This window comes from Bubalus bubalis, chromosome 10 (genome assembly GCF_019923935.1).
Source record: "Bubalus bubalis isolate 160015118507 breed Murrah chromosome 10, NDDB_SH_1, whole genome shotgun sequence".
In the NCBI taxonomy this organism is placed as follows: domain Eukaryota; kingdom Metazoa; phylum Chordata; class Mammalia; order Artiodactyla; family Bovidae; genus Bubalus; species Bubalus bubalis.
Genome location: NC_059166.1, coordinates 47,303,923 through 47,317,832, shown reverse-complemented (window position 1 = coordinate 47,317,832; position 13,910 = coordinate 47,303,923). Strand labels below are relative to the sequence as shown.

Genomic DNA, 13,910 nt, shown 5'->3' with positions numbered 1-13,910 from the left:
AATAGCTAAGGAAATGAAATCTGGGAGAAATTCAAACATTCACATGAATCATTTATTTCCACAGCTCCACCCCAACAGCATATTGACATTTGTGTTAAATTATTCAAGTTCATAATAAATTTGTTATTTTAATAGAAGTTAATTTTTTTTTGTTCTTTTCGGATGGCTTAACTTAGTTAAATCAATTTAAAAGAGACTTATTAATTATTATTGCTTTTTGAAAAATTTAGAATCAATATCACTGGTCATCATTTTAGAAAAATTTCTGAACTGGATGTGTGTAATTTAGTGGCATTTTATATTTTCAAACCATTGCTATTACATGTATTTTTATTGCTGTTGCCTTAGTTTTTTATTATCATTATTATTATTATTATTATATCCATACTATCTGTTGGATTGTTTGGTTTCAAGTTTAATAGTAAAATGATTCCATGAAATTAAAGTTTATAAAGGTAATTCAATACATGATTTAAGAGGTATGCTCATTAAAAAGAGCCTAACCACCCCATTTATGTTTTACACTTGGCTTGCTCCATGATAATGTAGATTAGTAGTTATTCAGCTCCAGTTGTCAGGTGAACCTGTTGCACTGTATCTGTAGTATAGTCAGGCCCTTATGAAGGAGCATGAAATAAGAGTCCCATTAGTACAGTGGGTGCATTATGTTCTCAAAAGCACCCTCTGAGAAAGTCTGTGTTTTCTTTACTCCTAGTTAGTTTCAGAGAAGCAGATTAACAAATATTTACTGGTTACAAATATCATTGGCTGTACTTTGAAAAATACATGGAAGATACTATCTGCTAGTCATCATATCTAAATAAAATAGAAATTTTGGAGTTAGTAGTTTTTTTTTTTAATTTATTTCATTTAAGTATAGTTCATTCACAGTGTTGTGTTCATTTCTGCCTTATAGCAAAGTGACTCAGTTATACATGTATATACATTCTTTTTCATATTCCTTTCCATTATGATTTATCACAGGATATTGAATATAGTTCCCTGTGCTACACACTAGGACTTTGTTGCTTATCCTTTTGGAGTTTGTAGTTATTGGCCAACCTTTACACATTAGATTTTTATTAGCATATCTGTTTATTTGTTACTATAACATCAATTAAAATATGTAATTTTATTTCATATATCCTTATTTTTCTGGGGGCCAAGACATGCTTTCTTTAGTAGTTCAAGGAAAAATTTGCTTTCCTGTTTTATTCTCACCCAGGCCAATAAGCCCTCTTTTGGATCAAAACACTCCTGACTTCACTACCTTCTGTTCAGTTGGAGAATGGCTACAAGCTATTAAGATGGAAAGATATAAAGATAACTTCACAGCAGCCGGCTACAACTCCCTTGAATCAGTGGCCAGGATGACTATTGAGTAAGCTTCAACTTCTAAAATTATACTTGTGAATGTATCAGGTCAATTCAAGCATTATACATTAGGTCATCTTCCATCTATTAAAGACATATGAACCCCAAAAGCAGGAAGAAAATTATCTAAGTGCGTACCATGTCCCAGGCATTTTGCTAATCAGACTTCTGAACACATGATATCTTTTTCAACCTTCATGGCAATAATTTTCTTAAGTCAATAGTCAATAGTTTTACACACAACAAGGCTAAGGCTCAGAGAATTTAAATATTTGCCCTAAACTGGCTCAGTAGTAAGTGGTGTCTAATTTCTCTCCATAGTCAGTATTCTGCACATCAACCAGTGAGACTTCCTCTTTTATTATTTAGATTCCTAGTCACTGGGGAAATTTTCTCCATTGCAAAAGAGAATTTTTTTTCATCATGTTTGTATCAAACATTAAAAAATTTCAAAGTTTCATTATCTAAGTACATTATGAAATTCGGTATGATCACTTTCTGAGAAGTTCAAGAAAGCTTAATTCAATTAACCATAATAAGAATTTAACTTAAGCTTTGAAAGTTATGTGATTGATTGACTCATTTGTTTAACCTGAAGAATGACCTGATTTTAAAAAAATTGAAATTGCTATGAAGTGGGAGTATAAAGAACTAAATTTTTCTTTCCAGCCCCATCACTGATTATGTAGAAATACATTTAGTATCTCTGGACCTCAGCTACCTTAGCTGCAGCATAGCTCTTGTGGGCAATGCAGTTCCTCTCAGTCAGGGTGTTTGAAAATGGGAAACACTTATGAAGGTTCTATTAGCGGGATGCTATTTATGTACTGTTGTGAGAAGTGTTTCACATTTTTTCACATAAAAAGAAAGCTGGCAATCATGTAGTCTTTCCTGGCATGTTAGGAAATGGCACATACATGAATTTTGGCATGCGCCTGCTCTCTTAGTTGGTTTTCTGCTAAGCACCACGTGGGTAGAACTGATGTATTTACACCTGTCTCTCCAAAGCAGTCTACTCTCCTGAAAAACTGTGCTTCTCAAAGTCTTATTAGACCACAGCTAGGAAATACCACAGTACTCTACTGTTGCTATATTTGAACCACTTGTAGATACCTAAGCTCAGTCATTTGGCCCACTAGGAGAGGTCTGTAGCACAGTCCATACACAGATACAGCTGACTTATGGCAAATTTAAACTATCACACACTTCCCTGGTGGCTCAGACGGTAAAGCATCTGTCTACAATGCGGGAGACCCGGGTTCAAGCCCTGGGTTGGGAAGATCCCTGGAGAAGGAAATGGCAATCCACTCCAGTGCTATTGCCTGGAAAATCCCATGGACAGAGGAGACTGGTAGGCTACAGTCTATGGGGTCGCAAAGAGTCGGACACGACTGAGCGATTTCACTTTCACTTTCAAACTATCAAACACAGGTATTATACACTTTAAGGAATATTTTTTCCCAAAATGTAGTCAAATGATTGAACTAAAGTAAGAATACAAGCAATAATATGCTCAGAATTACAACATGCTAATTAAACTCAGATAATACTTTGCTTGATCATTGATGATTCTTGATCTGCTAGAGCCAAAAAATGTTTCCATTCATATTGTATCCTATGTTAACAATTAAACATTTTAAACTTCACATAGACTTAAGAATACTACATTTCAAATAATATTTCCTAACCTTACCTTATGGCCCAGCAGTAAAGAATCTGCCTGAAATGCAGGAAATGTAGGAGACGTGGGTTCCCTGGGTCAGGAAGATCCCCTGGAGTAGGAAATGACAACCCACTCCAGTATTCTTGTTTGGAAAATCCCATGGACAGAGGAGCCTGGCAGGCTACAGTCCATGGGGTCGCAACTGAGCAACACAACTGAGCACACACATATATATAACTTTACCTTAAGTTAATAATAACTTTCGGACTTTGATACTCTCTTTTCTTTTGGAAGCCGCCAAAATATGTTGTAATGTGAAAACTACAAGTTACAGAACAATTTACACAATATGGCCCTATTTGTGTACAATATTAAGTGTGCATACATACATGCTTATGTACAAGAAAAAATGTACATACACACAGAAACACACACACACACAAAGATACCATCCCAAGAGGCTCTGGGAAATGGAATATAGGATACTAGAATGAAACTTTTGCTTCTATAAAGACTTGAAATAAGGACAGGGAATTTAGGAAAATATTCTTGTCCCAGCTCTACCTTGAACTTGTTGTGGGACCTCAGTTTCCTTATATTGAAAGTGAACAGTTGAACTTTATGGTCCCTAAGTTTCTTTCAGTTCAAGAATTGTAAAATTTTACTTTTCTGTCATCAATTTGATTTTACTGATGTTGAATTACCTTGTATTTGAGACATCCACAGTCAGAACCTTAGGGAATATCTATTTAATTAGAATGACACTGTTTGTTGTTGTTGTTGTTTTAATTTTGTTCTCTTTTATTCCAAAAAGTACTACAAACTTGTAGTAAAAAAAAAAAACAATTAAAACTGTATAGAAGATACTTTCTTATATAAAAGGTCAAATCAGTTTAAAAATAACTTGTCATTGACACATTGAGAGCCTGAGCAGTAGATTTTTACAAAGGAGAATGTAGATGCAGGTTGCCAATCCAACCCAGTGAAGGGATAGAATCCTAATATCCAAGAACTCTAAGATAAGATCCTGTTCCCCTAAGATAAACAGATTAATTAAAAAGTTAATGACAGTTGAGTATGAAATAAAATGTTTGTACAATAACTAACAATAAAATGCATTTGTCTTTTTCAGGGATGTGATGAGTTTAGGGATCACACTGGTGGGCCATCAGAAGAAAATCATGAGCAGCATTCAGACTATGAGAGCGCAAATGCTCCATTTACATGGAACTGGCATCCAAGTGTGATAAGCGTTTCTCCCTTATGAGGGAGATTATGGACCACAAGAGAACAGTACTGGCCTTCAGTATATGCATAGAATGCTGCTAGCAGACAGTTGATGTCCTGGGTCCTTCCTACAGTGAACTGAAGATTTAAGAAGCACCTATAGACTTGAACTCCTAAGTGCCACCAGAATATATAAAAAGGGAATTTAGGATCCACCACCGGTGGCCAGGAAAACAGCAGTGACAATAAACAAAGTACTACCTGAAAAACATCCAAACACCTTGAGCTCTCTAACCTCCTTTTTATCTGATAGACTTTTTAAAATGTACATAAAGAATTTAAGAAAGAATATATTTGTCAAATAAAATCATGATCTTATTGTTAAAATCAATGAAATATTTTCCTTAAATATGTGATTTCAGACTATTCCTTTTTAAAATCATTTGTGTTTATTCTTCATAAGGACTTTCTTTTAGAAAATTGTTTATAGCTTGGACCTTTTTAGTGTTAATCTATGACACATTACTACACTGGGTACCTTTGAAAGAATCTCAAATTTAAAAAGAAATAGCATGATTGAAGATATATCTCTGTCAGAACATTGGTATCCCTTTTATGTCATTTAATTTTGTTTAATCAGTGCCGTTTTGATATGGTTTGCTAATTGGCAGGTAGTTGAGAAAATGCAAGTTGCCAAGCTCTCTGATATTTTTTAAAAAGAAATTTTTTTGTAAAGATCTGACAACACTATCTTTTCAATGAAAATAGCAATAATGATCCATAAATACTATAAGGCACTTTTAACAGATTGTTTATAGAGTGATTTTACTAGACAGAATTTAATAAACACTCAAATCGTAGGTTTATGATTATATAAAAAAAGATAAGGCACTTCATCTAAAGAATGTTGGTGAAGGCAAATCTCTGAAAGCAAGAACTATCCAGTGTTATCTAAAATTTAATCTGAGCACATCACAATTTTTTCAATATCAAAACATTTAGGAAATTTAGGAGAAATAGTTGGCATATATTTTATATCCTATTCTGTTTAATGCAGTCCAAACATTAAAGGGAAGAATTAAGATTTATGTTAGAACTCTGAAGCATGATAAAAGGGGCAGTTCACAATTTTCACCTTTCAAAAACAAAGTTGCTGCACAGAATATCACCATTGCAGTTTAAAAAAAAAAATGTATTTTTATTTGTGAACACTGATGTGAGAAGTTGAAAGAACTCTTTACCACATCAGGAAGAGGTGAAGGATCTGGCTTTTTTTTAAAGCTTTATTTATTAAACCATGTTATTTGATTACTGTGTTAGAATTTCATAAGCAATAATTAAATGTGTCTTTATAGCTATTTCAGGAATGTATACCTATTGTGAGTAATGCTTTCAAAAGTTAGGAAAATCATGAACTACCCCAGAATTGAACTGTTGTATTTCCAAAGAGAATTGGGCTGTTTATAATAATTATTTTAATAGAGAAAGATCCCAGGGATCGGTCATAATTGGTCTTGTTTGATAATGTGGGCACCCACAAACAAACAAACAACAGAAACAAAACCTGTAAATGTTCCTTTGTAAAACTTGTAAATTTTATTTATACTGTCTTGTTTTGTACACACATTTCTCTGTAGTGGGCTCTGAATACATTGAAAATGCACTATATTTTTCTATTTTACTTGCAGAGCATCACAAAAGAACAGGTATTTTCAGTGCTACATAATGTGTTTTCCCACATTTAGGACCAAAGATGGCTATAGAAAAACTCAAACTGATTGCTTCCCAAGCCCCTCCCCACCCCCTTTTTTTCCTTTTAAATCACTGTACAGTGTTATTTGATATTTTAATTTATTTTTTGATTGACTAGAAAAAATCATTTTAATTTCACTAAAATGTTTTTTGTCCCTAAGGAAAAATAATCTGTAAAATAATTTTAATTAGCGTAATACAGTCACCTAGACACTTCCATTTGTAATCTTTGTAATAGACTGTAAATATATTTTTGGAACTATAACACAATGTGCTTGAAGGTTATTTTTCAGTGTCTGCAGTGTATACAAGTGTTTATACTAAGTACAGCACTTTACAATTCTAATCAGTAGCATTGGCCTTTGTGAGAATGAGTGAAAGAGTTTGAGTGAGTGTTCTTAATTCCATTTGGATTCTAGACTCACTAATAATGAAGTTCTTTTCTTGTTCATAGCTTAAGGTGCTTATTTTTTCTATTAAATTAACAAAAAGCCATTCTAGAAATAGAAGACATAGTAGGGTACATGCAAATGGTGTCTTTCCTGCTTTTTTCTAGCACTAGATTTATAGTTGAGTAGTCTTTCTTGAGTAGAAGGGCAGAATAAAAGTTTTTTTGTTTTTTTTTTTCAAAAATAACTTTTTCCTTCAGCAATATACCTCATCTGCCTTAAATTTTTTACAGCTCTTTACAGGGAAAGGGAGAAGGGATGGGAAAGACACACAGCACAATAGGAAGGGTATGATGCATCACTCTCTCGTTGGTAGGTTTCTTTTCCCAATCAACATTTTGATTTTGAAATACATGTATGTGAACCAGATATTCAGAGAAAAGTAATTAACCTTGTAATACTGATTGTAATACTGTCTTCCAGAAAGAGATGAAATGGTATAATGATAAGAATGTACAACTTGCACCTTGAAATCTTCTTCTTCTTCTTTTTTTATTTTTTTGATAAATTAGTGCTCAGGGGAGGAAGGGTAGAGAAAGCAAATGTTGGCAAGAGAACTCAAACGTTATAAAAATGCAAAAGGAAACGGCCTCCTTGCTTTAACAGAGCCACCTTTTTTAGAATGCTGTCTTCACATGTGACTTGTGTTTTGCATTCAGGACTGAAATAAAAATAACTTTTATTACATCTGGATCTAACATTTTCTCAGCAGTTGATCTGGGCCTTGTTTTCTAGGACTGGTGGTTTATGCTTGTCAGAGCACTCTGAGTTGAATCATATTGTATACTTATGTAATCTACATTAGCTAGTACTATTTAGGACGCTATTTTAATTGCTCCTCCTATCTGTGTTTTAAAGACAATTAAAATGGTGTAATTCACCTCTCTTTTTTATTTAGGTAATGCTAATATTCTCCCTTTTGTTTCCTGAGTAGCCTAGAACTGTGCTACTCACTGATGTGCATGTTCAAATAAATTACTGATGTGTATTTTTTTGCTATATGTAGAGAAATCATGGGGAACTCGGGGCGAGATGTGCTTTTTGTTGGTTGAATTTGTCCCTCCTTGCCTAAGAATTACTACAGGGGTCATCCTTTTATAAGGACAAACTGCTTTTGAACAGTGTCTTCAATGTATCAAGCACAAATAACTCTTTCTTCAACACGAATCATAAGTCTCTTTTTACCAGCTTACAATAATAAACGAGTCTATTAGACAATGTAAAGAAAATCCTGTCTCCAATCATTGGTGGATTCCTTTATGTCCCTTATGCATTCTTTATTTTTTTACACAGTATCATGAAAGGAGATGTTTAGAGTAAAGGTTTTATTGAAATATTTCAGGGGGCTAATCAGAATACAAAGAAATTAATATCCTTTGCATCGCCTCCTTCTGCACACAGACTTAATTCCACTGTAATTATTACAGAATAACAAGACTATGTCGTCAAAGAGCCATACTATCAAATATTTTAATTAAAGCTCTTTTGTTCCTTATTGAATCTACAATGGCATGGTGCTAACAAGAATATTTGCATGGGAAAGGTAATGTCAGGGTCATGGGACCCTGACAAATATCTTATACATGTAGTATCATGCAGCAACTTGGAGAGTCTCTGCATTTAAGGTGCTGCAGGAGACAAACACAGAGTCCAGAGAAAATGGGAAAAGTAATCAATCTGGTTGTCTGATTATTTATCAATGACACTGACAGTGAGCAGACCAGCTTTGCACATGAAATGAAGAAAACTAAATCGTCCCTTTTTCTCCAGCATTACCGTTGTAAGGTCTACAAACATTGAACAAATATCCAAACATATTTCAAAAAATGAGACTAGGCAGATACCAGGTGACGAGCTATCACTAGTTATCACGCTCCTGATGCTGAGGCTCAGGGTAGGCGACACTGAAATTGAAAGATAATCGTGAGGTCTTGGCTATCCCAACTCTCCAACAAGCAAGGATGCACTTGCTAAGTTCACACAGTGATGATAACATAGCCTGAAACATTGACCGGCAGTCAAATTATCTCTTAAAGTCCTGGATCCATAAGGGATACAAAAATACACTATTCTACCAACACTCTTCTTTTCCTCCAAAAGAATAAAGCCATTATGATGAATATACAAGTTCTATTGCTAAATAAAAATCAGATTGTAATACTTTCAATAATCAGTAACAATTTTTTTCTTGGAGTATTTTTATCTCCTACTGTTACCCTTTGTTTCATGTTAGCTGCAATGAAAACTCAATACCAATTTCGAGAGGAATTTCTGAGAGAAATCAAAGAGGTGATCAAATTCTTAAATTCAATTCAAAAGATTATATTTACTGATATTAATAAATGATAAAAGACAGTGCATGGTGATTGCAAACATACAAGCTGCTCTGAAGGGAACAGCATGTTCTCGGCTTCATGGCCGTGGCCCTTCAGTAGCCCCAACCCAACTGCTCTATTGTCTAATGCATCGCAGCACAGCTTGAAGACTATGAACAGGAGGATAAAATATTTCAGTAGGATGCTTCTGTAAGTCTCATTAGAGTGAAGTGCTGTAAGGGCTTTTTTTTTTTTTTCAAGTTCAGTGATTGAATGTAATTAAATGTATAATTAAATAATAAAAGACCTCTTCTGATTGACCTTGAGGTTAAAATAAATGTAATTAATTGATCTAATTTAATTGGGCCTATTTCACAAAGGTTGGTAAGTAGCAATAAAGTAGCTCTAGTCTAGTATTCCATAGCTCTGTGAGAGCACTAGAAATCCCTTAGGTATGGAATAGTAGTAGGGATTCTCAAATTGCAGGCATTTGATGATTTGGGGAGAGTAACAAGTGTGTTGTCTATTCCAAACTTCCACGAATAACAAAGCTCCATAAGACGTACACTACAACATATATTTCATTGTTTTAGATATCCCAGGTTTTTACTACTGAAGATTATCTTTATTTTCCCTTTTAAGTTCATAGACTTTAAGTATATTTGTAGATTTTATATATAAAGAAACGCAGTATGTTTTTAATGAATGATTGATCGTAGATCTTAATTAAAGATGCTCAGAAGAAAAAACAAAGGAAGCATTTGTTTTTAAGTATTGCTGATTCTAGTTTAACAGAAGACAAACATTCACTGTTCAAGTCTCACCATTTCACTATGGAACCAAAACTAAATAAAGTGAATGACTGGAAAACAAACTCGAGAAAAACAAATAGAGATAAATAAGCTTCTTATGTAGAACTAGCATTCATACACATCATAGTTTCTACATTTTGCAATTCACAGAAAAGAGACAAACAACTCACATACTTTTTTAAAGTGATGTGAATTTGCAGATACTTATTACACAGATGGTAAGACCTATAGCAAATTGCAAGAGAAAATTCTAAAGTTAATCTGGTGTGTCTCTGTCAATTAGCTAGAAATAAGCACTGTTAAGAGAAAACCGGATGGAATATGAGGCTAAAATGTCCTCTTTCCATACAAAAGAGACCCACATCTTTCTTCAGCTCTGATATTTGCACGGAGTGTTTTAGGGATCTACTGGGCAGGGTATCTGCTGGTCATGTGTTACTGTAATTTCGTGTTTCCACTTAAATAGTCACCACTTGCACGCTGAGCTCCAGGTGTATTCACTGGAACCCAACTTAACAGAAACCACAGGAATCTGACTCTACAAACAAACCTACTTAGCTTGACCTGAGAAATAGGCAGGAGGTAATCATGGGCTCCTGCGGCTATTTCAATGGCTGCACTTTTCCTAAAGGAGCAAATACCTGTGAGCTTAGGTGTGATGCAGGGCCAGCAGACAGGAGCAATTAAACCTCTTCTGATCTAATTGAAAAACAAAAACCAGCAAACACCAAAGAATATCATCCTTCAGATTTGCAAAGGAGCAAGTAATATTGTATATTATGATATATATAAATGCAGGGATGGGAACTTCCCTGGAAGTCCTGTGTGGTTAAGTCTTCACCTTCCAATGCAGGGGGAGCGAATCTGATCCCCGATCAGGGAGCTAAGATTCCACACACCTCATGGCCCAAAACCCGAAATATAAAACAAAAGCAAATATTGTAACAAATTCAATAAAGACTTTAAAAATGGTTCACTTTAAACAAGGGAAAAAAAAAATAGGGATGAACTGCAGGAAACCTGGAGAGTCAGCTCAGAGAAGCTGAGTCTAATGGAAGAGGCAATAAAGAGCTATTGGCAGTTCTGACCAGAAAAAAAGGATGTGGTGGGAATGGAGTTTATAGAACCAACACCTGGCCATGATGCTTGAAGGATGAATTAATTATGCTCTGAGTCAGAGCAATAGAATCGACATCTTTACTTCCATAGCTTTGCGCTCCTTTCTCACATTCTCTCTCCACTTTCCTACATGGGAGAATTCCCTCTTTTCAACACACAACTCAGAAGCTGTTTTCTTCCAAGCCTTCACTGAACAACCAAGAGCCAGAATTCTATCTTCTGTGTTTTGCTTCTGCTGGTGGTGCTGCAACTTCCCGACTGTGTTCTGTCAGATTCTGTATGTGTGTGTCTCTCCCACTAGATCAAGTGCTCTTGGAGGGCAGAAGCCAAATGGAAATCTTTGTTTTGTGTCCTTTGGGACTCAGCTGTTTCTGGCACTTGGTAGACACTTTATAAATATTTTAGAATCCTTGAAGTGCAAATTAATTCAAATTGTTTTTTTTTTTCTTAAAAGGTAGTGTGGATCAGGTGCTCTGAAGGATAAATGGGGTACAGTGAAGGTAGTAGTAAGATGGGTGTTGAGGGAGAAAACTAATTGCTGAGCACGGATGGATGCTTCTGTGATAGGCTAGGGCAGCAGGAACCCCCAGGAGACAGAGCAACAGGGCACAGCAATAGGGACCCAGGTGAAAAGGGGAGGCAGGGACGAGATAATTAGCAAACAAGGCCGAACAGCAGCACCTTCCTGATGCTGAAAAGAGTCGGAGGTATCACCGGTTATAAATAACCGAGAAAGATTAAAGAAGAATTTGAAATCAAGTAGAAGAAATTGGACTTGATGTGAGAAATGAGGAAGGGCTATTTACCAATACCTGGTTAGACGAGGCAAAGACATGGTGAGAATGTTTTTTAAGGAACAGTAATCTGCAGAAAGATAGGAGCTGTGATTGTGACATTTTAAGATTAGACCTAGACAAAGGGAAAAGAAGATTTTTCTTCTTCTAGAATGGAAAAGTCCACCACTCCAGCTCTCAAAATCCAGACTATCTCAGTAATTCTATAGTTAAATAAAAATAGAATAAAGTGGGATTTTGTGGGCCAACAATGTGAGTCTACTTACCATTTAAAGCTGGAAGAGGCCAGCATAGTGTGGTGGGTGATGGCAGAGGGTTTGAATACAGGCCACTTGGGACTAATTCTGTCACTCTGTGGGTAATGCAAAGGACACAGTTTAATTTCTATGTTTCCTGTCTTCTATGTTACCCGTAAAATGGTACTAAACATTAATATGTCCCACTTCTAGAGCTGGTACATTTGTTAACTGATGCTTGGAAAGTACTTATCACAAGAATAAGTGTTCAGTACAATTTAGCTCTTATTATTTCCCTGGGAAGTATTTTTGTCTACATTTCTATCTATTTAACACACACACAAACACACCATTGTGAATTCTGAAACAATTCACTTACAAATAAATTTTAGAATTTAATTTTATACTTTCCTCCCAAATGTTATCCTTATCTTTTTTCTCAGTTTTCAAAAAGGTGACTACTGATCATATCTCTCAAATCAGTACTCAGAGAGTCAAACTTCACTCATCTGGCCATAAACAATTATTCATTACCGCCAACAGATTTTAGCTTTCTGTTATCACTGGAACCAAGCATCATTTTCACAGACACTGCCCTAAATTATGTTTTCATCATCTCTCACCTACACTAATGTTACATCCTCCAGTGTGTTTTTCTTTCTCTAATCCTTTTTAATTACGACCTTCAGAGTCATTTCTCTAACACGTATCTGATCATGTTTTCCCCCAGTTTAAAAGACTTTAATGGCCCCTCCTTGATCAAAGAAGTGAACTCAGCTATATAACATAACATCAACAGTTGGGATCCTGCCTTTTTTATCTTCACCATTATCCCTTCTGCTGGATTTCATAAACCACTTGTGATTTTGACATACAAAATTCTTTCATACTCCCTGTCATTATGAGTTTTCTGAGGGAAGCAACTGAATGTGTTTTATTCCTCTTAGTATCTATTGAGCCCAGCACAGATTTAAAAGCTGACGGTAGCTTCGATGCCTGTATCTTTAAAACAAATCCTGGGCAAAAATGGAAATTTGAGGAAAAATACACAAACCCCCTCAATTCACAATTGATATCACAATGTAATTTTATCATTTTTTATTCATCTTCTTTAATGACCAGAAAACACATCTAGAGACTACAAAACACACATCTAGAATCTACAAAACAAATTATGTTGTTAATAAGCAATGCATTCTGAATTATAATAGAAAGTTATATATCTATGTGTTTATATCAAAATTTACATTTTCTCTTATTTAAATATGTGCTTTAAATTTTATCTTTCACTGCTGCTTTTTAGAGAAGTGGTGAGGAGCAGTCCACATGACTTTATTTTGCCATCTAATCAAGGAGTCAGAAAACCTTTTCTCCTTGCTATCATTACCCACTGATATTATATAATATTTTATACTGTTTCTTTATCTGTCAGTGACATTGCCTCACATATAGGAAGCAGAATTTTTGTGTAATTCACATTTCTATTCCAAAGCCTGGCACAGTTCCTAGCAACTTTCAGATTCCTAACAGGTGTGTGTTGAGTGGTTGAGAGTCACGTGATTCCCAAGCTCTTCATTGCCTCAAAAGAATCTAGTGTATTAGCAGTACGTCTTAACCTAAGCCATGAAGACCCCTGTACCAAACTGAATCACTCTCCTTCAATTGAAGTGTCTCTTTTCAATGTCACAGATGTTTCCAGATGCTGTGCTATGACGTGCCTCATGCAGTCTTCATCTTCATTGACCTAAGACATAACCCACCTGAAGGCTCAAGTCCACAGTATCACAATGATCTCCACACCTTGTCCAGCACGTACTCCAAATGACATCAGCAACTGATGCGCACAACTTAATTTCTGATTGGAGAAAGCATCATATTTATATTCCACTAACTGCTCACAAAGTTCTTTGACTGAAACACAGACATGGAATTGTAACTTCATCATTTCGAAACACCAGTCTGATTATTTAAAATATCCCCACTGTCATACATCCCTTCTCCCCACCTTTTTCCAAATAATCGAGCTAAAAATTTTACGTATGTTCCTAGCCTTATAGCTACTCCTTTCCTTTAGCAAGAGGTCTATATGACCTTAGCACAAGGTGATATCATACTTAGTATTTAGCCTGTTTTCTTGACTTTAACATTTTTTTAATTAATTTTTATTGG

At 35.2% G+C, this 13,910-nt stretch overlaps 1 protein-coding gene and 1 long non-coding RNA gene across 5 annotated transcripts in view; both read left to right on the top strand.

Moving 5' to 3' along the window:
- EPHA7 (EPH receptor A7) overlaps positions 1-7,154 on the top strand; it is a 201,258-nt gene extending 194,104 nt beyond the window's left edge. For all 4 annotated transcript variants that reach the window (XM_044924305.2, XM_006074225.4, XM_006074227.4 and 1 more), the window contains exons 16-17: positions 1,226-1,381; positions 4,170-7,154. In XM_044924305.2, the coding sequence (XP_044780240.1) occupies positions 1,226-1,381; positions 4,170-4,284 (271 nt within the window). In that variant the 3' untranslated portion in view covers positions 4,285-7,154. The remainder of the gene's footprint in view (positions 1-1,225; positions 1,382-4,169) is intronic.
- Positions 7,155-10,553: 3,399 nt separating this feature from the next.
- On the top strand, positions 10,554-13,693 carry LOC123327862. The gene is made up of 2 exons (XR_006542539.2): positions 10,554-10,988; positions 13,431-13,693. It is a non-coding gene; the product is annotated as an uncharacterized LOC123327862 (long non-coding RNA).
- Positions 13,694-13,910: the final 217 nt, after the last annotated feature.